Consider the following 26,088-nt stretch of genomic DNA (forward strand, 5'->3'; position numbering starts at 1 on the left):
GGAGGGCGGGCACGGAGGGTTTGGTTTCGGCGGGGCGGGGAATCCCGGGCTTTCCTGCGAGCCAGGGACTCTGCCGTGGTCCCAGAGAGGCCCAAGGCGAGTGGCTCTCCCTCGTCCCGCTGAGTCCCGTTGGCTCCCGTCGGCTCCCGTCGGCTCCCGTCGGCTCCCCGCTCCTGTGGCCCTTGCAGAGGCGGCTGTGCCACCGGGCTGGGCGTGGCGGTGCCAGAAAGACAGGGCTGCAGCCGCCGGGGTGGCACTGCCAGCTTTCAGAGGAGGGTGAGCTTCTTCGCATGGTTATTTTCTTGCTTAGCTTTTATTGAAAGCAGATGTTAACTTTGTTTTTCTAAACCAGACTTTTAGGATAACATTTTATGTTTAGTTTCTTTTACTGCCTTGAATGTTGGCTTCATTTCCCATTGGTTAGCTGGTTAAATCAGAACGTTACACCAGCCAGGTCTTTGATTTCTAGCATTTTCTGTAGAAGGTAAGGATAGACACCTTGCTTACGGAGCTCTTTCATGGACATCCGCCCATTCGAGAGGGCGGGGGCGGTGCCTGGGGTGGGGCAGGTGGGTCCCCGAGGCCACAGAACGGCCGCCCGATGGAGACCCCGTGCAGGTGTCCTCGCCTCACCGGGCAGCTCTCAGCCGGGCGAACAAGGCCTGGGCTGTCGGATTAGCTGCTTAGGGAGGTTTTCCTCAAATACGCAGAAGATGGAAATAAGGTCTTTAATGTTCTTACATCCGGGTAGGAGACGGGGTGGTTTCTGTGTGGAAAGAATTTAACCTGGAGGAATCTACACGTGCACGTTGGCACTTCGCTTGACGGCGCCTCCCCGGACTGTGCGGGCTGCCGTCGTGCTGGCCGCAGGCTGACTTAGCTCTTCCTGGTCCTGGTCCTCGTCACGTGCACAGTTTTTAACGTTTCTTAGGCTGTAAACTGGTGGTGAGGCATTTCTTTTAAAGCTACTACACAAAATTAAAATTATAGCTTAGGAGAGGAATTAAGGTGAGCAGAAACGAGGAAGCCAGGATGTCGCTGTTCAGTTCTCGTTTAATTAGAAACTGTGTGCGGTGTACAGGGAGCCGCCTCCCGTGCGCAGTCCAGCAGCGTCCTGCGCGTCGTTGCTGTCCAGCCAGGCCCTGGGCCTGTTTGCCTCACGGAGCCAAGCCCCCAGGAACCAGCAGCCTCCCATGCCCAGCCCCGCCCCGCTCCCCTCGGCAGTCTCTCTGGGTCCCTCCTGCAAGTGGGATCACAGAGGACTCGCCCTTTCTGTGGCCTGTTTCACTCTGCAAAACGCCCTCAAGGTTCTTCATGTTGCAGCGGCGTCAGCGTCCGCTTCCTTCCCAAGGCAGAGTCGTGTGGTGGTCACTTTTAGAAAGGATGGCTATGGGTTTGACTTCGTAGGAAAGAGCGATCATTGGTTTCCCAAAGTAGGCAGGCTTTGGGGACACATCAGCACAGTCGGTGGCACATGTCACCAAGTTTGGGCTTTGGTCACATCTCTTGGCCACATCCCTCTTCCCTGCTGCGTGTTCTGGTTTCAGCAGCTAACCCCAGGCCTGTTTCTAAGCTCAAGGCTTTCAGCAGAATCAGAGCAGCCTGTGTGTTACAGATCTCCGTGTTGCCTTTCACCTGAACGATACTCAGATGTTTGGTTACGGTCTTATCCCTCCCGTAAAGATCTGACCCCACGTGTTGCTAGTCAGCAAGAGTCCAGGAGCTTGTGAAAGTTTGCTGATCATTTGTGTTTCCAAAGCCCCAGGTCTTTCTAGTCCTTTGAATTTTCATTGTTAGCCACTGGGCTTTCCTGGCAGACAAGGTGACTTACCCTTAAGGCGGGGCAGCAAGGTGATGTAACTGGCCACACGGGCGTGAGGTCAGGGTGCCAAGCCGCCACGTGACCGGCACCAGCCTCCTCGGACTTTGGCTCTGACGGGCCATTTGGCCTGCCAGTCTTTGGAGGGGGAAGCACCGCCTTTGCTCCGTGGATGGCTTCCCAGATTTGCACTTTTGAACCCAGAGCTATTTGTCAATGGCCGCTGTCCCCTCCAGAGCCGGAAGGTGGCTGCAGCGGCCTGGGGGAGCATGTGCGCACTTGACCGCACTGCCTGGCTTAGGCGTTTGGTGGGCTGGCGGGGCTGCCGAGCGGTGCTGCGTTCTCTGCCACCTGAGACACAGCTCTGGACCGGGGTCTGGGCTCAGGGGGCGCAGGGTGTCGCACAGGCTGAGCCTCCCGGGCCCCTGTGGGGGTGCGGGTGCGTTGAGCCAGGCAGCTCTCTCTTCTGTCTGCCCCTCCACTCAGGGAAAGGGCGACCCTCTGGACTGCTGTCCGCACTCAGGTCGGGTTTCGGTCTGGCCTTTGCCCTTTGCAAGGCAGGGGCCGGGGGAAGGATGGGGCAGACAAGCACGGTGGCAAAGGGAAGGCCAGCGTGTCCTCCAGAGCTGGGCGGAGGGCCCGCTGTGGCGGGGCTCCTCGGGGTGTCTCGGCCCTACGCGAACTGCCGGATCTCTCGTTCGGGTCCCTGCGATGGGGGACAGACAGTGCGGTGCGTCTGGGGCGGCAGCGGCCCGTGCTCCTGTGTTTTCACTTAGGCTTCCCGACAGGTCGCTGCGCGCCTGCCCGCGCCACCGCTGGCCGGCCGTGCACTGTCTGCCCTATTTATGGGCTGGGGCCTCTGGCTGGAGGAAGGGCCCTGTCTCTTTAAGACAGCCCTCCTTTGTGTGCGCTGCGGGGGGCACATTTCTGCTCCGGGTTCCTGCCTACTGGTAAAATCTGCAGAGCAACGTTTAAATAAAGAAATAAACAGAAGCCTCCCTTGTGTGGCTTTTCTATTCACAGCTGAGCACAATGGCCCCTTGTTGAAAGCACTTTAATCTCCTTCATTAAATCGGAACCCTGCAAGAGAATGGCGGGGGGCCGATGCCGGCCATCCCCGTGCTGGAAGCGGGGCGCCTTGTACACGAGCTCCTGAGGCCTGGGCCCCCAGCTCTGCTCCATGTCCTCTGCGCGCGGGCTGCTGCCCCCGCAGCTGCCATTCTCTGCAAGAGGAGAGTGCTTAGCTGCCTTCCTGGCACAGCAGCATGGCCGCAGCACGTGGCGGTCGTGGTGGGGGGAGTTGTTTGTTGCCCTGCCATCGGCCTGTCAGCCTGTCTTCTGCAGTTTAACCCTCGTGGCCGCACAGGAAGCCACGGCCTGGTCGGGTGCCCTTCCTGGGGCCCCGCGCTTCCCCTGGGGCCGGGGGCTCAGGGGGTGCGGCTGTCTGAGTCCTGCTGCTGCTGACTGTCCTGCTGCGGCCTCCAGGGTCCCTCAGACGCCCGCCCTGCAGCCCCAGCGGAGGCTCTGCGCCTCTGTGGCACCGCGGCTGTGTCGCTGGTGGCGGCCTCCGGGGGCAGTGGAGAGCGGGGGTCGTGAGCTTTAGCAGGGGGTGCGTTTGTCAAAGTGCTGGAGCTTTTCTCATCTCAGAGCAAAGTTCCATTAGAAAAATGAGATCTGATGATCTATGAGATCTGCTTTTTTTCTGTTTTTTTGAATTTTTAGATGATATTTTTGAACCAGAAGGGAAGCAGCACTGTGATGTAAGGTGACTGCATGTAGAAGGAAGACGTGATTCACACAGTGTGTGGTTGAGGTCAGGAGCCTGCATCAGATAAAGTGAATACGTGTCTCGCCGATTTTTACTGCTAACTGGCCAGAACCTTCTTCTCTCTGACCACTGGGTCCTAGAATGCCCGTTTTTGCTAGTGACCATAGACTCACATTTGTATTTTTCATTTAAAAATGCAGTAGTGCCCAGATACATTTTTTAAGCCCGCGTTCAGAAGCTCCTCCCCTGCATCTGCACCCACAGACCCACTCCCCGGAAGCAGCCGCTGGGAATTCGTGTTTCTCCCTGTCAACCCCCGGCAGGCGCCGCCAGGGGCGCCTATGGGATCCCCCGGCACTGGTTGTCTGCCCGAGTCACGGGTCGCCTCTGACCCCTCCACGCACGCCGTTCTCTTCTTCCCCTCCTCCCTGTGTGTTTGGGAACTTACCACAATTTTAGGTTCCTTTCTTTTCCCCTTTGGACCGCCGTACCTACAGTTAGGACCTGGATGTCTTGTCTGTGGTCTTGTGCCTACCCCCTCCTCCCCCGCCAAGAGGAAGCCCTGGGCCCTGCTCCCCTGCCCGGCAGCCGCCAGACTGCCGGCCTCAAGCCTTTGGCTGCTCTTCCTCCACCTTGACAAGATCACGGGCGAACGTCTTGTCTGTTCTGTGACCAGGACGGGCCTCTGTGCTGTGTCTGCTGGTTGACTCTGAAGGTAATGTGCACACAGCACACGACAAGGACCACATGCTGCTCAGACAGGAGCCGCGTGGCTCTCTGATGGGCTCCCTCTGCAGGGAGCCATCCCAGCACCAGGGGCCCCTCCTGACCTGGCACCGATGGCTCAGAGCGCCACCCGCGCCGCTTGCCCCATGGACACCAGGACTCCCTGGAGCCTCAGGCCCCTCGGTTGGCCTGCGGTAGGCAGTTTTGGGGCCCTGGCATCGCTCCTGGCATTCTGTCAAGAGGAGACTAAAGCGTGTGCACGGAAGGTCGACTTTTGGGGTCTTGTGGGCTTGAAGGGCTGTTCTGTCCTCCTGCCTGCCCAGGAATTAATTCTACGGTCAGTCGTTTTTATTTAGGACCCTGAAAGTGCCCCCTGCCTTTGTACACACGGACACAGTCTTGCGGTCGCCGCTGGTCCCCCAGCCAGGTGTGGCCGGCCCTGGACTTCTTATGGACGGTTAGGGTCGGCTTTACTCTTGCAGCCTCTGGATTTTGCTGTGATAGTTTCTCTGTGAGATGAGGAAAGCCGTCACTTAGACTGAATGAATTGACTGTTTTATTTTCAGTTTGCTTTTATTTTCAAGTCTTGTCTTTTGCTTTTGTTTAATGGGAGGGCCTTGGCTTTATCTGTTACTGACTTTCTTATTTTGGGAGGAGGCTGGAGGGTCCAAACTTGTTTAATTTCCAAGAGCTTATACTTTTTCTGCAATTGTCCCTTTTCAGAGTTTCCTATCCTTTTAAAGTTTTCTTACCTATGTCTGTCTGCCCCAGATTGGGTTTTCTGCCCCTTGCTTCGTCCCTCCCTTGGGCTGTGGGCTCAGCCACCTCTGCGAGGTGAGAGCGAGGCAGCGGCTGGGGCTCCGTGCTGGGGCCTCTGGGACTGGGAGCCCCACCTCAGGCTGGTGTCCGGGAGCCTCCTTGGCAGCGGGACAGTGCCTGGCCCAGCCGTTGGCGTGCAGGCCGCTCGGGCCCCGGGTCCCCTGCTGGCTGCCCGCTCACGTGAACGTTGGTTCCGTTCTTTTGCTTTGGCCTTGGAGTATCCAGGGCGGAACGGGAACACTGGGCTTCTGGGGCACATGTGGCCTGGACACGCACGCGGCCGTCCTGGTGCCCCTGCTCTCCGCCGGCCTCACTGATGGTCTGATTAAGCCACGGCCATAGCCGCGAAATCAAAGCCGTATCACTCATTCCCTGTAGAATAGCTATTGAAGAGGAAGTATTACCTCCGAATTTCAAAACCATGTTACGTTAGAATGAGTATTTGTCTTCCAGAACCTCTGGAAATGGGCTCCTTAAAGGGAACACCTGGTCTTAACAGGCTGGAGGTCTTCCTGGTCCGAAGTGCAAGACCATCAGAACGAACTCCTGGGCGAGCTTTTCCCAAGGGCAGGGCGTGCGTCCGTGGCGGGTGCGTGGGTCCTCACAGCGGGGTTTTGCTGACAGAGCTGATTGGCAGTTGGTCTAACTTTATCCTGAGGCCACGCGGGAGCGCTCACCTGAGTCCTTGGGGCCAAGGGTAGCCGGGCGCAGCCTGGGCTGGGCTTGGACCGTCTACTGAGCCTGAGTTCAGCGCGGCCTGTCGAGCAGCCTTGGACACAGGGGGAGCCTCAGACCACGGAGCTGTGCCAGTCAGGCCACGGAACTGCTCAATGGGCCGCAGCCGCTGGCGCTCCGAGGGAGACGGGCCACCGCCCGAGGAGCGCACCTGAGGGGGTGCCAGCTTGGGCAAGGCCATGCCTGGCCGGGCAGACGGGCCATGGGATTGGGTGCATTTCTTATTGTGGCTCTTGGAGTGTAAGAGACGTGTTTCTAGAGAAAGGTGAGGAAAAGCTGGATTTTTAAAAAGAAAGTTAACCCAGGTAGTAGACTTCATTGTGGTCTGTTGTTTTTAGCCTCTGTTGTTGTCTTACATGACGTTCGTGAAACGCTCGGGGAAAGGAACTGCCCTTCGGCTAGGTGGGCGCAGTCTCGGTGCCACAGGCCGGCCTCGCGCCCCGACCTGCTGGCTGCTCTCAGGAGCCGCAGCCCCGGCCTGGTCCGGTCCGCCCAGGGAGACCGGCGAGTGTGAGCGCAGCGGACCTGCCCTTTCTGGTGGCCCCTGTGGGAGCAGCCAAAACAGCAGGTTTTACTTTCCAAGTTGTAAGTTCAGTGTGTGATCAACACAAGATATTAGTGAGGAGAGACTGCTAGTGTGTACAAAGCCTGGTGTGCATTTTGCACACATAGCGCATCTCACGCCAGGCTCGTGCATCCCCAGTGCTTGTTCACCAGCTGCACGTGGCCCTCGGCTACCACACTGTGCCTTGAGCTCCAGCCCACTCAGCTGCCTGGGGGACGGGCGCGCCCGCACACCGCCCCGCGGTCTGGGACATGGGTCCCGTGCTTTGGCCCTGGAGGAAACGAAGCTGACACTTTGGAGCTTCTGCTAAGCACCAAGCAGGGTCTGGGCGCTTAAACTGCACTCTTGGACTCCACCCCCATAGCGGCCCGCGAGGCGGGCACAGCGCCCCACTCGCTGGCGATGAAGCACAGCCGGAACAGGGTGGGTTGGGCGGCCCGTGCAGCGAGCTGGCTCGTGTGCACGGGTGTGGGCCAGTGGGCCTTGTGCCGGTGCTCCCCTCCCTCCCGAGACCCCGCGGCCCCAGCATGGGCAGAGGGTGTGCGCGCATTTAAAACGTTCAAACCGTGTAAAGGTGTGAGGCAGAGAGAGAAGTCCCCAGAGTTCTCAGCTTGGGGTGTATCCTTCTAGGTTTTTCCTCTGTCCATGCGGAGCCCCTCCCCTCCGTGCTCCAGGGAGGCGCACGGCTTCCCGCTCTGCCATGGTCCCTGCCCCACCTGAGGTGTCAGAGCTGGCATTCCACGTTGGGGTTGGACTTGGGCTCGGGGAGGCAGCTGAGGCCCAGAGAGATGAGGTAACCAGCCCCCGCCCCATCCCGACTCCTCCTGAGCCCCGCGTGGAGGTGTGGGGGCCGCAGCAGCCCTGGCTGTCCTGCGCGGCGGGTGCCTTCCCCCAGCTCCCCTCCACGCCCCGGCTCCTTTGCCTTTGACGTCTTCTGGTGGCCCCTGGGTTTTATTTACTTTTTGGCGAGATGCTTTCTTCTGACATTTTCTCCTTTCCTGCAGTTCCCAGTGACCTGACTGCAGAGGAGCGTCAGGAGCTGGAGAACATTCGGCGGAGGAAGCAGGAGCTGCTGGCTGACATTCAGGTAGGAGGGCGGTGCGTGCCGCTGGGCGACGGGCGTCCTCTGCAGAGTGTCCTCCTGACCCGGCACAGCTCTGCACAAAGTGTAGACGCGAGAGCTGTCACCTGACAGGTGGAGAATGGCGTGCAGGGAGGTCCGTGGTTGGTGAGCGCCACCAGCTGGTCAGTGGTCAGAGGCAGTGACCGTGGCTCCGGACTCTGGGGCGCGGGAGGTGCTGTGACCGAGCGCAGAGCCGGCCCACGGGCAGGCCGGGCACCGCCGCTTGCCGGGCGAGCAGTTTCGGAGGCCCAAGCGCTGGCCCCTCGAACTTCAGCTTCTTTATGTGGGAGGCAGGAGTAAAAACACCTGCTGACAGGCGTCCGCAGGGCTGAGTGAGATCGTAGTCATGCGGGACCTGGCGTGGCTGCTGGTCACCCAGAGATGCGTAGTCACCGTGAGTGCCCATCAGGGCTTTTCTGAGTCCCTCTGCGGAGCCAGCAGGCTGTGCGGGGCACCCGTGGGGGGAGCCCTTAGCTGGGCTCTGTCACCCCGTGGCAGCAGGTGCTCTTCTAGGGTTCTCCGTGAAATATTTGGGAGCAGGGCTGCACGGGGCAGGGGGCGCTCCCTGGCCCCCCGTACCGCAGAGCGTGCAGCTGCAGCGCGGAGCCCTCGGCTGCCACGCTGTGCCTTGAGCTCCAGCCCACTCAGCTGCCCGGGGGACGGGCTGGCTTCCGGGCTCTGGTCGCTCGCCCTAATGCCTTGATTCCTGTTCCACTGGAAGAGGCCAGGAGGGCTCGGCCCGTCCCTGTGACAGCCCCTGATGAGAGGGGCTGGCATGCAGCCCCTGCAGCCGCCGGGCAGCTGTGTTGGCCTGCGGGCAGCTGGGGGGGGCGGCGGGGGGGCGGCCGCAGGGCCTCCTCGAGGTCGGGGGGTGCCTCTCACGTGAGCGCCCCCTTGCGTGCTCACTGTTGGGAGGAGCTCGGCATTTGTGGACTAGAAGAATTTTCCAAAATGTTTTAGAGTTTTTATTTGTTTTTCTTATTTCATTTTGCTTTTCATTGGAAGTTTTGTGAGATTTCAGAGATTTTTAACTTGACACGTATCTTCCTCTCTGGTGATCTGGCCTGTCTCCTTTTGCAGAGGCTGAAGGATGAGATAGCAGAAGTGGCTAATGAAATTGAAAACCTGGGGTCCACAGAGGAAAGGTGAGTCCCCTGTGCCAGCAGGTTTGTGGCTGCAGCTCCGCCGCGCACCCAGCCTGCCACTGTGGTGTGTTTAAGGGGACAAGTGCGCCTTTCGTCGTGTGTCCTCGCGAGCACATGTGGAGCCATCCTTGCTGCTTTGCACCCTTTGGTGTGGGACTCACGGACGTGGGGCCTTTGGGGGGGGAGTACGAACTGGAGAACCGGAGGGTCCCCCGCACCTTCGGTGCCCTCACCACCGCGGGGGTCACGCTTTCTCGCTCCTCACGCTGCTCCGTGTGTGCAAGCAGGCCGGGCTGCCCGGCGCTGCCCGGGGGCCGCGCCAGCCGCATTCACTTCCCACGCCGGGAGAGGGGAGCGAGCAGGAACCAAGTTGCGGTGCAGAGTGACAAGGAGAATTTGCGCCTTGTGTTTATCTCTTAGCTACGTGGGGTGTTAGTGACTCTGAGAGTTTAGTTTTGAATGGGCTTCCCAGACCATTTGCTAACTACTTAATGCAGTAAATGGGCTGTCAATAATTTCATCCATGTTGGCACTTTTTTATGCACAACTCTCCCAGGCAGAGCCCTGAGCCTGTCTGACGGCGTCGCTGCAGATGGGTGTGGGTGGGGCCAGCTGGCGGAGCGAGGCTGCCGGACGCTGGGACAGGTGGCTCGTTGCCTGCAGCCTCTGCATTGTCGGTGTTGGGTCACAGCTGTCTTTTCCTTTTTGAAAATATGCAGCGTAAAGGAAATGGATGAATTAGAGTTCATCAAAATTTAAAACTTCTGCCCTTATAAAAGATACTGTTATAAGACATGAGCAGGCAAGCCACAGACGAGGAAAAAATATTTGCAATACCTGTATTTGAGAATTAGTATCCAGAACATATAATATATAAGGAACACATACAATTAAAAAAAAAAAAAAGGGTAGCCTAAACAAAAAAAATGGCAAAAAACTTGAAAAGACACTGTAAAGCGAGCCCTGTGTTAGTAGACACATGAAAAATGCTTACCATCCACCGATGTCACCCTCCACCCCGGGGTGGCCAAAGCAAGGGCATGGCTGGCGGGGGCGGGGGCGGGCGAGGCGGCTGTTGCTTGCAGCGCTGCTGGGCGCCGCTCCTGGCATGTCGCCCGAGAGGAGGGAGGTCTGCCCTCTGAGAGGCGCGCGCAAGGACTCTGTAGCGTTCCCGGTTCCCAAGAGCCAAAACGTCGACGTAGCTTGGTGCCCGCCAGCAGGTGCGGCCTGCCGTCCGTCGACAGATGGTGGTAATAGGCCCTTAACTCACACAATGTCCACTTCCTGGGAGAAGGAAATGTTGGAAAGCTGGCTTGTGGGGATAGTTGCACAGCTTAGCTTATGAAACATCCTTTAACAGTACACGAAAGTGGGTGTATTGGATGGTGTAAGTTATGGGTTATAAAGTTTAAAACCCCCTGTGAAAAACAGAAAGCTCCCGGAGTGGAAGGAGCGCCTGGGCGTGAGGCCCAGGCTGGGGTCTCAGAGGCCCCCGCCGCAGCTCGACCAGAGCGAGCCTGCTGCCCCCGGTAGGTCTTCCTGAGCTCCCCTGAATCATCGCGCGCGCGGGCATGGCGTCAGCCTTTCAGCCCTCCCGGTGGCCCAGAGCCCTGAGGCGGCTGTGGCGCTTCTTTTACAGGAAGAACATGCAGAGGAACAAGCAGGTAGCCATGGGCAGGAAGAAGTTCAACATGGACCCTAAGAAGGTGAGCGACGGGGACCCCTCAAGCTGCGGAGCACGGCTTGCGTGGTGTGCTGCCCGCTCCCCCCCACCCCCCGTCAGCGCCTCTGGGTCCGCAGCAGCACCCGTGCCCAGCCCCCGTGCCCTTCGCCTGCCTTCCTGGGCGTTTCTGGGGCAGGCGCCATCGGCATCTCTGCGGTGTTGTTCCAGGGCATCCAGTTCCTCCTGGAGAACGACCTACTGAAGAACACCTGTGAGGATATCGCCCAGTTCCTGTACAAGGGCGAGGGCCTCAACAAGACGGCCATCGGCGACTACCTGGGGGAGAGGTGAGGCCCGGGGCACATGGCAGGCAGAGTGGGCGGCGCGGGGTCACGCAGGGAAGCTTCAGGACGCCGGATTCTTGGTGGGAGTTTGTCCCGAGGCGGCAGCAGCCACACTGGCGGCGTGGCCCTGGGGGCAGCAGCTGGTGCGCGGGGAGACGGGCTTTCCGCCCCGAGCAGGTCCCGAGCCCGCAGGACCCGACACGGGAGACTGCCCCACGGGGAGCGGGGATGAGCCCGGGTTCTCAGAGTACGACGCCTGCTTTCCCCACCCTGTGTCTTTTTCTTGACAGAGACGAGTTTAATATCCAGGTTCTTCATGCGTTTGTGGGCCTCCATGAGTTCACCGACCTTAACCTTGTCCAGGCACTACGGTGAGTGTAGCCGGGGCCAGCCCCTGCTTGGGCGCGTGTGGGAAGGAGAGGCAGGCCTGCGAGCGTGCGCCCGCTCCCTGCGGCGTTTCAGAGCACGGTGCTGGTGGGGTTCCTTCGGCTTTCGGGGAGGGCCTTGACGGAAAGCGCTCCGCGGGCCGCGGCGGCAGCGAGGCGTGGCTCGGGGGCGCCGTGCGGTCTGAGAGCCGACGTGGCAAAGCCTTCCCCCAGCTTTTTCATTTTGTACTTTGGAAATTGATGTGTATTTAAATTTTGAAATCCTTTCTAGTTTTGAAGTTTAGAATGTGCTTTAATTTCGGCCCCGCACTAGGAAGTAGGTGGTTGTACACGTCCTTTCAGAAGAAAGTAAACTTTAATTGTTTACTAAATCTGTGCCCTTGTGCCCTCTGAGAAATTGTCGTTCCGGGTTCTCACTGTGGTAGGCACAAACAGCGATGTCATTTTTGTGTTGTCATTTAGACAGAGAAACATAACGCGGGTTGGCCCTGCTGGCCACAGGTCTCTGCGACCTGAGGGATCGATTGTGAATGCTCGGTAGATAAATCTTTCCCTGCACCTCGTCTCGTTTCCTGAAAATCGGAGTGCACTTAGGACGAGTCTTGTCCGCACTTCAGCTCTGTGTTTTTTGAGGAGGGAAGCCGTTCTTTTGACTAGGAGAGCGCCTGTTTCTCTCTCTCCCTGAGCACCGTGCCCGTGCCCAGGAGAGCGGTGACGGGCCGCGTGAGCTTGCATCGAGCAGAGTCCTCGTCCCGGGGGCCCGGCCCCACAGTTGTCCCTGTGCCCTTGGGTAGAAAAATCCCCGCAAGCGTAAGGAACTGGGGAGGAGCGCCGGTGGCCCCCAGCCCTATGACCCGGCCACCCTGTCACACAGGCAGTTCCTGTGGAGCTTCCGACTGCCCGGGGAGGCGCAAAAGATCGACCGGATGATGGAGGCATTCGCCCAGCGGTACTGCCAGTGCAACCCCGGGGTCTTCCAGTCCACAGGTGGGCAGCCCGCTGCGCGTGCCTCGGAGCGTCGATGCGGGGGTGCTTATGGTAGCAAAAAGGGGGGAACAATCCAAAAGTCCAACCATAAGAGGTGGAATATAAATTGTGGTATCTTTAAATTATATAACTTAAAAATCATATTTGTAAGAGAGTTTTTTATTGTTATAGGGAAATGCTAATAAGATGAGCAAAAAGCAGGGTTCAGAGCCATGTACCTGTTTCGGTTCCCCGAGTCGCAGCGTGTGTCAGCGAGGCGTGCCGGGGACGGGGCACGCGGCACGCGGCACGCAGGACACGGCGCTGTTCGGCAGCGGGGTCAGGGCAACTTGTATTTTCTTCTTCACACACTGCGCGGTTTTTCCAGGTGCCTGCAGTGTGCCCTTCTGCTAGGATCTGAGAAAGGAAGCCCCTTTGAGGCCTGGACACTGTGTTTGTCGCCTTGCTCCCCCCAGCAGCTGCACGGGACCACTCAGCGAAAGTGGTCCCGCCCCTGGACTTGCCCTGGCTCCAGGCCCCCGTCTCTCCGGGCACTTCCTGTCCTCGCGGGCGTCTCTGATCGTCTCTGCTTTTCTCTAGACACGTGCTATGTGCTCTCGTTCGCCATCATCATGCTGAACACCAGCCTGCACAACCCCAACGTCAAGGACAAGCCCACCGTGGAGAGGTTCATCGCCATGAACCGGGGCATCAACGACGGCGGCGACCTGCCCGAGGAGCTGCTCCGGGTGAGCGCACCGGCCCGCGGCGGGGCGAGGGCCGCTCCTCGTTCGCGGGGCCCCGCCAAGGGCTCGGGGCCGGGGCGGTTTCTGGATCTGACGCTAACACCGGGCTGCTTCCTGCCCTTCCTGGATTATCCATCGGGCCTCGTCTTTCGTCCATTTCCCTCTTGTCCTTGGTGCCTCACAAGGAGTGCGCGGGCTGCCGCACAGGGCGCTTGTTGCGGGAGGCGAGAGGGAGGGAAGGAAGGAGGAAAGAAGCTTCTGGAGCCAGAGACATACAGTGTTTCTTTTATTCAGAATCTCTACGAGAGCATAAAAAACGAGCCCTTCAAAATCCCCGAAGACGACGGGAACGACCTCACTCACACTTTCTTCAACCCAGACCGCGAGGGCTGGCTGCTGAAGCTCGGTAAGCGATGCCCTCAGGGCGAAGGCCCTCACACGGACACTTAGAGCAGGCGTGTGTGCTTGCACACGTGTGTCCATGCTGTGGGAACACGGGGCGGTCACCGAGGTACTGCAGAGGGACTTTGGTATGAATTCATACTGTTGCCACAAAATCCACCTCCAGAAAGGAAGTGAAAGCCAGCAGTGCCCCCAGGGATGCTAGAGACTTGCGGGGCAGACTTCACCCGGCCACGAACATGGCCCGCGTGCCTTCGCACGCCACGTGTCTGCTCTGGGCCTCTTCCCTTCCTGCCCCGCCCTTCTTACTCACCGGGCGGGGGGCTGGCTGCATCCATCTCTCTACCTCCCATCACACAGACGCGCGTCCCACCCCAACCCCCGCGCATCACCCCGCTCTGCATCTGGCTCCCACCGGCAGCGTGCATGGCGAACCCCGGGCCGGCAGCCGCGCACCCCGCAGCCCCCTCCTCCCCACCCTGCGCAGGCCCAGTCAGCCCTGCTGAGGGTCCCGTTCCCCCCGAAAGCTAGGAAAGTCCTCCTCTTCCCCCGGGCAGACATGAGCTGTAGGGCTAAGGCTCATGCCGTGAAGGCGCTCGTTAACCCAGAGGGAGGGCGCGGTGGGGTTTCCATGGCGTCCCCGCCCACACTGTTACTGTCCCAGAGGCCGCCCTGCCGCCGGGGATGCGCAGAGCCAGCCTTCCGGCTGCTGAGAGCTCTTTGCTCTGCTTTGCTTCGGCCTTTGGTAGCGCGGGTCCCACGTCGTCAGGGCGCTCGGGAGCCCAGCCCTCCTCCACCGGTGCAGCCGCCTGGCTGGGGAGGCCAGAGCCAGGCCTCAGCTGGGAGGAGCTGTGGAGGAGTCTGTCATTCTGACTCGTCCAGCCAGCAGGAGGACTTGTATTTCCTGTTGAAAGCATAACCCAAGTCCTCGTGTTTATACCTCATGACTTAGCTCATACATTTTTAAAGTGCTGCCTTACTGATTAGAAATTTTAAGCTCTTGAATGAGCCAACATTCCATCTGCGTTTAAGCCACTGGAATCTGAATCGCCAAGCACAGCGGCGGCCGCTCTGCCCTGTGTCCTCAGCGCCACGCGGCCCGCCTCGAACGGAGACCGGCGGGAAGCGGAGCCAGAGCGCCCAGCTTGCGTCGGCCCCCCCTCCAGCGGCATTTGTTTAAATGCTGACGCGGAGGGTAGCTTGGTAGCGTTGACAGCCTGAAGCTAAAATTAGAACAGTACAACGACTATCTTGGTTCTTCCACCAGGACATGCAAATTCATGAGATTTCCCGTGTTTTTAAAGAGAGACTTAAGTAAGCGTGGGACTCAATGTTTAGGTCATCAAATCCCTTCTTCCAGCCCCCACCAGCCCATCCCCAGGTTGTGTCCACTCATAGCCCCTTGCGTCTGTGCCGCCGAGGGCGTGGGTGCACCTGCGTGTGCATGCAGCTGCAGAGTGTGCCCTCCCATGTGCACACACGGGTTTATATGTGTGCATTCATACACACAAACTAAAAGGGGGCGGCTAGCTGAAGACAGACCGTGGTTTTTCCCCGAAGTAGCCCTCCTGTGACCGAATGAAGGACAGCTTAGTGAGAACTCAGCTGTGGCACCTGTGGGGCCAGGCTTCCAGGGTGCCGTAGACCCTGCCTCGCCCCCTGGCCCCTCCCTTGCAGGGCAGATGGCAGGCAGCCCTCCCCCTGCCCCGCGCCCCCGGAGGACTGATGCATTGCACTTTGAGACGGAGGAGCGGGTTGCATTTCTTTGTTTTAATTTTCTTTTCTCCCTCATTTGTATGTTTCCATGATTTTGGCTCTCCTTGTCCCTGCCCCAAACTCCAGGAGGTATGTAGCCCCACCCACCTGCCCGCCCGCTCGCCCTGCCCAGGCTCTGTGGTCGCTGCAGCTTCCTCTTCTGTTGTTTTGGGTTGTTTTCTTTTTAATTGCTGGTGGTAGTTTTGATGCTGCTTCTAACTGCTCGCACAGTCCCTCAGGAACTGGCCAGGGTCCGGAGCCACTGCCCCGGTTCCCCGATCCGGCACAGCGCACAGCGGCCGGACTGCAGGCACCAGGCTGTGATCACACGCTTTCTGCGCCGCAGCGCGAGCGCATGGACAGGGCCCACCCGCTCTCTCTCGTGAGCGCAAGCCCTGTTTTGTGCATCTCAGTTGGCACCCACGAATTAAAAAGTAACCCGTGAAGTGGAGAGGAGGAGGAGGGCGCTGTGGCCGAAGCCCTGGCTCCTGGCCTGCGGTGACCGGACCCCACTGGGCTGTGCGGCCTAGGAGACGTTAACCTTTGTGTGAAAAGGGAAACGGTGTTTCCTAAGCTGTGAATGATGCCAAGTAGAACCTTCTTTAAAAAAAAAAAATCAAGAATCCCTCCTCGAATCCCCTTTGTTGCATTTCCTGGGTGTTGGGGGGCATTCCGACCGTGGCTCTGTTTTTTTTGCTTTTTCTGTTTTTGCCTCTCCTCCTCTTCAAGGAGGCATCGTTAAACGCCCCGAATCAGCCTCAGTCACGCTGTCGAGATCCGCCCTGCGGCGCTGATTCGGGGACATGGGATTTCCCAGGTGAGGAGCCCCTCAGTTTTGGCTTCAGCCCGACCTGGGCAGAACTGCCCGGGACAAGAGCCCCCGCAGCGGTGACGCGCATTAAAATGTTTGGAGACTGGCAGGCTGTTCCGGCCCCAAAGACCTATGGGTTTTCTACCTCGGGCTCAGGGCCCCCGAGGAGGAGGTGGCCCTGTGAGTTCCACAGGGACTGTCCTAGGCGCACAGTGACCTGTCTGCTTGCTTCGTGTCTGTATTTCCTTCCACGTGGAAGCCCCCCGAGGGCCACAGCGAGGCTTCTGCTTCCGGAGGCTCCGTGACACCGCAGGTGGTCAGGGCACGGCCGAGCTTCCTCGGTTGGGTACCCAGCCCCGCTTTCTCCGCTAGGCTCCCTCCCCCCTCCCTCCTTCGCCATCTAACCTTTCCCATGACCTCCTGAGCCCAGGGTGCCCGGCGGTCCTGCCCTCTAGTGAAGTGTACATTGTCATCGAGGGTGAGGTGTCCTGGGTGGGGGCGGAGGCCCAAGAGGTAGAAGAGCAGAGCTCAACTCCAGAGGGGGAGGGGGTCCTTTTTGTATCGAAATGGTTCCAATTCTAAGTGAATTCCTTGTCTTTTTCCTCGTTCACTTCGGTCTGCCCGGCCTCCCCCATTTTGCACATGCATGCAATGCCCTAGTTCCATCCGCGGTTTTTCCGAGCCCATGCCTTCAGGGACCAGGGCGCACGCTCACGTAGCCTGCCAGGTCGCTGTGGGGAGAGAGTCAGCCTGCCCCGCGGGGCCTCGCGTGCTTGCTGCGCATGCCCCTTCCACGGCCAAGGCCGGTACCAGTTAGGGCCTCGGCGTTCATGGTCTGCCTCTGAATCCCCCCTGAGAGTTTGGGCGCCAAGTGGCCCTCACACCGTGGCCAGGACCAGCGCCACACGCGCGCTTGACTGCCCACTATCACTCGCACGGCTCCCGCAGCCGGCCCCTCTCGGGGGTGGGCACGCAGGCATGGCCTAGCGGCTGGAAACACTCCCGAACCGCCCCGCTCTTTGGGATGAGGCAGCAGAGAAAGCAAGACCAAGGTCGCCCTGGGTGGACAGCCCCAGTCCCCGCTCTCTGTGGAGACTGCAGAGGCGACACTCTGCAGGCCGAAGCTTGGCTAGAAAAGCCCGTGCCGCCCAAGGCCGGGAGGCGGGCGCCCGGCCCCGGCGGCCTCGCACGGCTTGTGCAGCGTGCCTGCGGGACGCGTTCCCTTGACACGCTGCACGGAGAGGGACGGGAAGGCCAAGACTGAAGGCAGAACGCTGTCGTTCACGCAGGCCACCGTCAGGCCTCCCTCCTGTCCCCGAACCTCAGGCCCACGCTGTGTTGGGTCTTCAGCCGAGAGCTCTTTCGGGACGCGGGGAGCGGCCGCAGCGCACAGCCCTGCTCCAGCGCTTGTGCGGCCCCTTGCCTGGCTGTCCTCGTTACCAGTTTTCCAGGGAGAGGTCCAGGGTGGGGAAGGCTCCTGGGCCGCTCCCCCGCTACCCGTGAATCCTCCCGGAGGCAGGGCACTGGGGACATTCTAGTTGTAGGACGCTGGTCCAGGAGCCCAAAGCCAGTATAGAAATTCAGAGTGCCCGGGAAGGTGCAGTCCCACGTTCCAAGAAAGCCGTGGGTTTGGCGGCGAAGGGATGAAACGTTCTGCCTGTTTCCTCCCGGCCCCTCTGGTAGCACAGCTGTGCACGGCGGGGCTGGCTGGCCCGGCGGTGCGGCCCCGGCCAGAGGGCTGACCCTCTCCCCCACTTTTCTGTTTGCCCATTTCCACCCCACCGAGAGAGGCCCTCCACCCAGTCAGACGTCACGGCGCGCCCTCGGAGTCCCGGGCCCCTCCGCACAGCCTGCTCTCATCCTGCGCTCATCCGCTTCCCGGGTCACCTCCAGGGGCCGCCTGACTTGCTTGCTCTGCTCGTGCCCACAGGCTTTCACTGCGTGAAAGGCGCTTCTGTCTGGCTCTGTGTCTTGTTACCGATGTGAACCTTGCCATGGCTGTCTCCATGCCTCCCCGGTGCCCTGACCTGGCGCCCTCCTCCTTGCCCGGGGAGGGGCTGCGTGCCCCACGCTCCCCTCCAACACGCATCTCTTTCTGCTCTGCAGGTGGCAGGGTAAAGACGTGGAAGAGGCGCTGGTTCATCCTCACTGACAACTGCCTGTATTACTTCGAATACACAACGGTGAGCGCCCGCCGCTCGGCCTCGGGCCCCGCCTTGGAGGCAGTGGGGAGACCTCAGGCTTGTCGCCTACGTCCTTGGGGCCGGGGGAGAACTTAGGGGAGGGGAGAGCTGAGATCCAGCTTCGGGAGCCCTGGCGATGTGGGGTGTCCTGCCAACGTCCGGGCCAAGCCTGGAGCCGGAGAAAGCAGTGGGCGACGGTTACGCTGTTTGTGGGAAGCGGGTTTGGAGCTGGGCAGGCGGACTTAAATCGGTGGCCACGAGTCTGTGGCCTCGTGGAAAGAGGCGCAGCTGGATGTGATTTGGAGAATTCGGTTTTCTGGGGTAGCAGAAACGCCAAATCATTTGCTTCGGAAGAAGTGGCCACGGGGAAAAGCATAAATAGAGGGAAGGACGTGGAATGAAGTGGAAACCGCCGGAGAGCACCTGGAGCTGGAAGAAATCGAGGTGTTCTCGAACTGGAGGCGTTGTTGGTTTTTGTTCAGCCGGAAAGGCCTTAAGATATGTGTGATGTCTAAGCCCCTTTTGTGAGAAGGGCCCTTGAGGATAAAGCCCCCCGAGCACCTCTGCGGTGGCTTCCGCTGGCAGAGCGCCCAGGGGGCCTGGCAGGTCGGCGGCGGGCCCGGACCGGTGGCTCTCTCGTGCGTGCCGCCTCCTTGGTCCCCTGAAGGGCTGGGCGCGCAGCTCCCCTGTGTCCTAGGGCCCGCGGGGGCGGCCGACTTGCGCCTGCCCCCGTCTTCGCTGCCTGAGAGTCGGGGGGGTCCTGCTGAGAAGCTGGGGCTTCACCGCCCGTGCGCCGCGGGGGCGGGCGGCATGTGCGCTGCGGCCCGGCAGGGCCCAGGACTCAGCGCCGGCTGCGGGCGGGGGGGTGGGGGGGGACACGGTCCTGGCCGTCTCCATGCCTCGGCCCCTCGTGGGCCCCTCACGGCTCCTGCCGGTCTCCTCTCCGAAGGTGCTCTTTGTGGTGGCGGTCAGTGACCGTGTGTGCGCCACTTAGGTTCTGCAGCTGGCTTTGCTTTTCTGGTTTCGGAGTGTTTTCAAGTATGAGAGTGCTACCGTGTTTTGCCACGTATAATGTGCACTTTTTCACCCGAAGCTTTGAGGGAAAAGCAAGGGTGCTCATTGTACACGGGAGTAACGTGCCGGGGGTTACACCATACCATGGGCGCTGTTAGTCCCGTGTATAAGGCGCACCCACGTGTTGTGCACGTTATACACAGGAAAATACGGGTATATTTCAAATACATCAAACAATAAAAAAGTAGATTATTCCTATTACACACCCCAAAATGCCACTTTTATAGACAGTTTGGTGAATTTCTTCCCCCAGCCTCCCGCCCTAAAGTGTCTCGATTCTTGAGGATGTCTAGACTGAGGACATCTTTAAAATCTTGTCTGGGTTTTTTTCACTGTTCTCGGGGTTAAAATGAAACATACCAGTTTCTTTCTGCAAAACCGACCCCTTGTACTGGGACAGTCTCCGTAGTAACGCAGTGAGATCCCGGAATCTCCTGGTTCTTCCAAGGCCCAGCACGGTGGCCTCCCTGAGCCCCGCTCAGCCAAGTACCAGCGCCGGCGAGGCTGTGGGAGGACAGACAGTGGCACTTCCTTGCAGCGCGGAGAGCCCTCAGCGTTCCGGTGGCAGACTCCCTGGCAGAGAGGAAGTTCTATCAGAAGTGATGGGACACAGCGACCGCAGAAGGAAGGGCAGAACCAGCACGCTGCACTCGGACCGCGGCAGCCAGGGCGGAGGCCGCGGCCAGCGAGCCGGCGGAGGCCCTTGCCCTGCCGCCAGGGGCACCCCGCGGCCCGGCCTGCCCGTGCCTGGGGTCCAGGAGCGGCACAGCGGGCAGGAGCTCCCCTTGCCCTCTTCTGAGTGCAGAGCCATCCGCGCCGCTGCTGGGTGGAAATCGGTGATGACGAAATGGGGCTCCCTTCTGCCACACCCGTCCAGGCTCTGGGCTGTGTATGTGCTGGGGGACCTGTCCGTAGAGGGCGCCCGGGAGCACCCCGTCCCTCCCCGCAGGCTGCGGCCCTGATGCTGGGTGGGAGCGGTCCGGGGGCAGCGTAGGAGCCGGGCTGTCTGAGAGGCACTGCCCCTCCACGCCCCTCTCCTTCCTGAGACTATGGAAGTTTCTAGAATACAAAATACCCGGCCCTCCTGGCTTTCAGACCCAAAACAACGAATACTAAAATTACATCTTAAGTTTCAAATAAGGTAGAACTTTAGGGATTAGAACAGATCTCTGAAATATAATCTCTCTCACAGAGGAAAAGCTTGAGAGGGTCTAGGGGTTAAAGCTGAAAAAGACAACTATTAAAGCAATTAGGTGGAGAACTGAGTGAAAAAGGTGAAGGGAACAAGCAAAAAACTAAAACACCGGACCCGGACCACAGCAGGGTGACGGCCGGGGGGCGGGGGTCAGCGGCGGTGGGCGGGGGTCAGCGGCGGGGGGCGGGGGTCAGCGGCGGTGGGCGGGGGTCAGCGGCGGGGGGCGGGGGTCAGCGGCGGGGGGCGGGGGTCAGCGGCGGGGGGCGAGGCGTAGGCTGGCGAACACTCAGCAAGGCACACGATGCCGTGCTACGCCGTCGTTCCCCCTGAAACCTGTGTGATTTTATTGATCAATGTCACTCCAATAAATTCAATAAAATAAGAAAGCAGCAAAAAGCTAATGGACATGGAGGACAGATAAAAACAGCCCCGATGCCAAGAAGATCAGCCGCGGCAGGACAGGTGGTCACGGGCCCCAGCGGGGAGAGAGCCTGCCTCTGCGGTCAAACGAGCGTGCGGCGTCTGGGCGCTGGTGCCCAGGCTGGGCCGGCTCGAGTGCTGAGCTCGGAGCCAAGTCTCGGCCGCGGTTGGCTGGACGTCAGGGACTGGGAGGTGAAGACGGGCATCTGGAGTGTGTGTAGGCACATGCGTGGCGGCCACTGCTGAGCCACGAAGCCCTGGCAGGGCCGGGCGAGGCAAGGGCAGGAGCGGAGGGCCCTTGTGGGCCCTGGGGCGCGCGTCAGGCGGGCCCTTCCTGTTGGAGGAGGAGATAGGGCAGGCGGTGGCAAATGGGGGATGGCCTGGGATGCAGCCGGCACAAGTCCCCGGCCTGAGGGCGCCTGGGACTAGACAGGGCCTTTGGGGCTGGCTGGCGCCGAGCTGAGGCTTAAAAGGCGGATGGGGCCTGGCGGGGGCCACGGCAGTTCTGTGTGAGGGGCCCACCTGTGCTGTACCGAGGGCCAGTCGTGGCTCTCGTGGGCCATCTTCCGGACCCTGGGCGTTGCCCACTGTGGGGGCCTTTGCTGATGGGGGTTCGGGGGCGGTGCCTCGATAGCGTTCTGCGTCCCTTGACGCTGTTGTTATTTGAGAGCATCTGGGGTGGGGGGGTGGGGCCCCACTGAGCTGGGAGGAGTTGGGAGGCAAGAGGCGGCCTACAGTGGGTCGTACAGTAGGTGTGTTCACAAACCGAGCCTGAGGCCTCTCTCCAACTCTTGCAGGACAAGGAGCCCCGGGGAATCATCCCTTTAGAGAATCTGAGCATCCGGGAGGTGGAGGACTCCAAAAAGCCAGTGAGTGTTTTGGGAGAGATTTGGAGGGACAGAAGGGATGGGTGTAACAGTTCTTTGCCAAAGATTTAAAGTGCAAAGGTTTACTTAAGAAAAAAAAAGGCAAGACAGCGATGTACTGTCATGCCTTGATTTAGTGTTCAGGCCAAAGATGGGGCCCTAGGAAGGCCCTCGTTCTGTCCACCTGTTGAGCATCACTTATCGACCATCACACAGAAGGGACAGACCTGTGCCCCCAAGGCGGCGGCGGCGGCGGCGGCGGCAGTGGCAGCGGCAGCGGCAGCCTCGCGGTCGGGCTGCCTTAACGGCTTGAGCGCCTTATGAGTGTCTTCCCCATGTCGTGGAGCCTCGTGGAGTCGCTGGTGGGCTCTCTCCCTCATTCCGCAGAGCCTGCTGCACTAACTTGTCCTGGCAGGTGTCCTGGCTGGGGAGCCATCTGCACGCAGCCCTCGCTCCACGGAACTCCCTGCCTGGCCTGGCCTCCCGCAGGCGTGCAACGCCTGGTTGCAGGAAGGCCCCGGGGCGTCTTTGGGAAAGCAGGACGCGGTTTGTTCTTGGTCAGCAGCTCTGTGAGCCCTTGGTCACTCCCCCTCTTTGGTTCTCAGAACTGCTTTGAGCTGTACATCCCGGACAACAAGGACCAGGTCATCAAGGCCTGCAAGACGGAGGCCGACGGGCGCGTGGTGGAGGGGAACCACACCGTGTACCGGATCTCCGCCCCGACGCCCGAGGAGAAGGACGAGTGGATCAAGTGTATCAGGTGGGTGCTGCCTGGGCCTCAGGCCTGCCCCGCCCACGGGGGCTCTCGCCTCTCAGGCGCCGTCTTCCGTGGAGGCCCTGCTGGGCCCCTTTTGCTCCTCATGGGGAGTCTCGAGGGGGTGCCTGATGGTGGCTCGCAGGTGACTTTTCAGCAGCTCCGTGTTCTTGAGTTACAGCCCCAGATCTAGGTGTCCCCAGCGCAGCTCGCTGATCCAGAGCGGGAGGGGGATTCAGGGGGCAGGGGCGGGAGCCATCGGCCCCATCGTGAGAAGCAGGTCTCAGCTTCCCCGTGGCAGCTCGTGGTGATGGCAGTCGGCATGTCCCATCATTTCTGAATCCTGGGGGACACTGCTGGCTCGTGCACGGGCGAGGACCCTGGGGTCCTCAGGGGGGACGCCATCGCCTGGGGCCGGCTCCTGGGTCGGTGCCCCGCAGAGTGAGGCTACTGCAGGGGGGGTGCCCCCGTGGGGCGACCCTGCACCCCGTTCGGCCAGGGCGTCTGTGAGGCCTGTCCAGGTCGTCCCTGAGCCCCACATGCGCGTCCCGCTTGTCCCAGTGCCCTGTCCTCGGGAAGCGCGTCCTCGCCTTCCCACTGGGCATGTCGGCTGGCAGACGTTCCCCAGCTGTTCCCTTAGCGGTTCCCCTGGAGACCAGGGGGGCTGCAGTGGCCACGTGGCCCGAGGCCCTGAAGGCCTTGCACTGTCCTGATAGGCCACAGCCTGCTCCCGAGGGGGCTGAGCGTTCTGTGGTTTGTGTTCTCTTTTGGGACGTCTCCCTTGCAGCCAGTGCCGTCTCCTGGCAGCTAAGGGTGAGCGAACAGCAGCCCCCTCATAACCCGAGAGGTCCGCTCAGCGCGCGCTCTGGGCGCTACCTGGCTGTGGTGTCCCTAGAGAGCCCCGGAGACATTGTTCACGAGACAGTGTCGCTGGCGATGGGTCCTAGTCCGCTCGCAGGAGCCGGCGGTCACCGGGGTAGGGGGTGGCCCGGCCCAGTCGGCAGCTGGAACTGCGCTTCTCTGCAAATGCAAAGCCGGCCTCAGAGAGTGGACTGCCGCCTGCTGGACGGTCGCGACGAACAAACGCAGGGGTGGCTGGGCGGGGCGCTGTCCTGGTCCTGCCCTGGGCTCGCGACGGCCCTGGTCCAGGTCCCGGTTGTGGGGCTGGCAGCGGAGGGCTCCGAGGGTCCCCGGCACAGACCGTGGCAGCCTCCGGAGTGCTTGCGTGCCGGGCGCGGCCCTGCAGCTCACAGACCGTGGGCGCTCACCGCCCCGTCAGATGCCCGCTGCTGCCACGGAGCCCACAGCGCAGCATGTGCGCTCCCGGGTTAGACCGCAGCTGGAAGCGCGTGCCGTTGCCTGTTCCTGCCGTCGCCTGAACTGTGTGTCTCCTTTGGCCGCTGTGCGGGCACAGTGAAGGTTGACGCCCCTGGCTGGGCCTCTGCAGGGGCCCTGGGGGGCAGGGTCCAGGCACCGGGCAGCCCTGCCTGCGCGGCCTCGGCCGGCCCGCCACTCAGCCCCTCCGCGTCCCCCTTCCTGTGTTCCAGGGCGGCCATCAGCAGGGACCCTTTCTACGAGATGCTGGCTGCGCGGAAGAAGAAGGTGTCCTCCACAAAGAGACACTGAGCTGCATGCAGAGCGGACGGGGGTCCCTCCCCAGCACGCGCACCTGCCGGGCCCTGCCCTGGGTTCCTAGGCACCCACTTCTGCTTCTGCCGTGTTTTTAGTGGGAGACAGGCAGGCGGCGCCTTCTCTCTGCACGGACAGTGCAGGTCGCAGAGCGGCCCTGCAGGTCTGCGCCGGGCGCCGGTGGCCCCGCTGGGGTCACGGCGCAGCACTCGCTTGCTGCTTCCCTGGGAGGAAGTAGCAGCCTCGCCCCAGAAGTCCCTGGATCTCCACAGCGTCCCAGGCTGCAAGGACGCAATGGGAGAGAAGCCACATCCTCGAAAGATACATATATTTTTTTTTTTATAAAAAGAGAAACCGAGCAGCGCTGTCCCACGTATCCTGCCCGTCCGCTGCGGGAGGCTGCGCCCAGCGGCCGCTGCTGTGGGCGCCTCGGGGGCTCGGGTGGGCTGGGGAGAAGCCAGGGCTTAGGCCTGACGCAGGGGCCGTGGTGGGGACAGAGCCCACTGGACCCTCGTGTTGCTTTTCTCTCAAAATTCACGCCTGGTGGGCTTTAGAATAGAAAGCATTTTTCTGAGCTAAATACCTAGTAACCAAAACTGTGAGGCAGGCGGCCCCCGCAGAGGCTCGGGGTGGCCTGACGATTCCTTCTCTGGTTTTGCTTCCCGCTCCCCAGGCTCCGGTCCTCGTTTTAGAGGAAGGGGCCGGTCTTCCCTCTCACCTAGGGCTTCAGCGTTTTCTGCCTCAGCACCACCCTCCCTGGGCCCCCTCCCGTCCCCCCCGCCATGCCTCCAGCGCTGACCCCAGGGGGGAGGGTGGAGCGGCAGCGGGAAGGCTGGCTTCAGCTCTGCTGGCCCTCCGACGGACGCGTGAGCGGCCGCGCCCGCCGCCCAGCAGTGTGCAGGGGCCGGGGGACAGCCCCGCCCTGCCCTGCTCTCAGGGACCCCCGGGGCGCTCCCGCCGCCTGTCCGGGGGGGCGGGGCGAGCGGGCTGGCATCTCTGGAAATAGCTTTCCTGAAAGGGACTGGGGGGCAGCACCTGGGGGACTCTCCGGGGTCCCTCCCTCTCCTGCAGGTCCTGCTTGGAGTGGCTCCAGGCACTTTTATGCCGGAGCTCGTGAAGGTGCCAGGAGGGTCCAGGCTGGGAACCTGACCTTTCTGGGCGCTGCGGGGGTCCAGGCGGCCTCGGGCGGTGCCGGAGCCGCGGCCCAGACAGAGGGGCCTGGTCAGTATTAGTCTATTTATCAGAGGTGTAAATTATCCATGTATAGTTTTTCTCCTTTTAGATTATTTTGTATTTGTTTAAAAAAAGTTTTGTCAAAATATAAAATATAAAGAAATGGCTGAAAGCAAAGCTGTTGACAGGGTTTTTAAAGAACTATAATTATTATTCCAGTCTTTTGTTTGGTTGGGTTTTTTGCCATGTAAACTAGCACAAAGAAGCTACAGCAAATAAACTCCAATCTGCCCAAAGCACATGTCGTCTGTGGACTCTGTCACCGGGGGGCTGGAGCAGACGGGGGGCGTGTCATGGCCACTCCCGTCTGAAGTCTGGCGGCCGTGTGGGGAGGAGGGCCTGTCTCCCGTTACGGAGAGCACCGCCAAGGAGGCAGCTAGCGTGCTCATTGCCCCTTTCGAAAGGAGAAGAAACGAACGTCAGCCATCCAGCTTCAAGTGAAGATCGAGAAGGGCACCTTTAGCCGATGCGTCGTCGGCACATTTCAGTTTCCCGCTTGGCCCGCACCCCCGTCGTGGTGAGACGCTGCCAAGGCAGGGCTGGCCCCGCTGCGTGGCGTCCCCGGGCCGGGAACCGGGAGACAGGCAGCCCTGGCCCGCCTCCCGCAAGCAGCCGCCGCCTCCTCCCCTCTCTGCTTCTGGCTTTAAGCCCCCAGCCCTGCGCCTTTCGGCCCCCAGCGACCTCTGCGGTCCACCTGGGGGACAGACCGTTAGATGTCCTCCCTTTTGATGCCTAGTTAACTTTTTTATCTGCTCCCATCTTTGGAAGAAGGGGCTACCACCTTGCCTGCCTCCCATGAGTCTTTGCCAGTTATCCTCTCGTGCACGTCCTTAAATCTTCCCCACTGACCCCTTCAAGGCACAGGGGCACAAGGCGCTCACCTGCAAAGCAGCCGTCTAAGCTCAGGTACAAGACAGGATGGCTGCCCCTTGCATCCAGCATTGTACTGGAGGTTCTCGCC

The 26,088-nt window shown here is 60.6% G+C and overlaps 1 protein-coding gene across 4 annotated transcripts in view; it reads left to right on the forward strand.

Moving 5' to 3' along the window:
• Positions 1–24,263, forward strand: part of CYTH1 (cytohesin 1) — a 65,394-nt gene extending 41,131 nt beyond the window's left edge. For 2 of the 4 annotated variants that reach the window (XM_054593329.1, XM_054593331.1), the window contains exons 2-13: positions 7,437–7,519; positions 8,636–8,700; positions 10,340–10,406; positions 10,592–10,710; positions 10,998–11,078; positions 11,968–12,080; positions 12,660–12,808; positions 13,100–13,212; positions 17,878–17,956; positions 21,443–21,514; positions 22,117–22,271; positions 23,813–24,263. In XM_054593329.1, coding sequence (XP_054449304.1) covers positions 7,437–7,519; positions 8,636–8,700; positions 10,340–10,406; positions 10,592–10,710; positions 10,998–11,078; positions 11,968–12,080; positions 12,660–12,808; positions 13,100–13,212; positions 17,878–17,956; positions 21,443–21,514; positions 22,117–22,271; positions 23,813–23,891 — 1,175 coding nt within the window. In that variant the 3' untranslated portion in view covers positions 23,892–24,263. The remainder of the gene's footprint in view (positions 1–7,436; positions 7,520–8,635; positions 8,701–10,339; positions 10,407–10,591; positions 10,711–10,997; positions 11,079–11,967; positions 12,081–12,659; positions 12,809–13,099; positions 13,213–17,877; positions 17,957–21,442; positions 21,515–22,116; positions 22,272–23,812) is intronic. The other 2 variants (XM_054593328.1, XM_054593330.1) reach the window with 2 other exon arrangements.
• Positions 24,264–26,088: the final 1,825 nt, after the last annotated feature.

The sequence above is a fragment of the Pteronotus mesoamericanus genome, unplaced genomic scaffold (genome assembly GCF_021234165.1).
Source record: "Pteronotus mesoamericanus isolate MK-2021 breed Mesoamerican mustached bat unplaced genomic scaffold, CSHL_Meso_final scaffold_408, whole genome shotgun sequence".
NCBI lineage: Eukaryota > Metazoa > Chordata > Mammalia > Chiroptera > Mormoopidae > Pteronotus > Pteronotus mesoamericanus.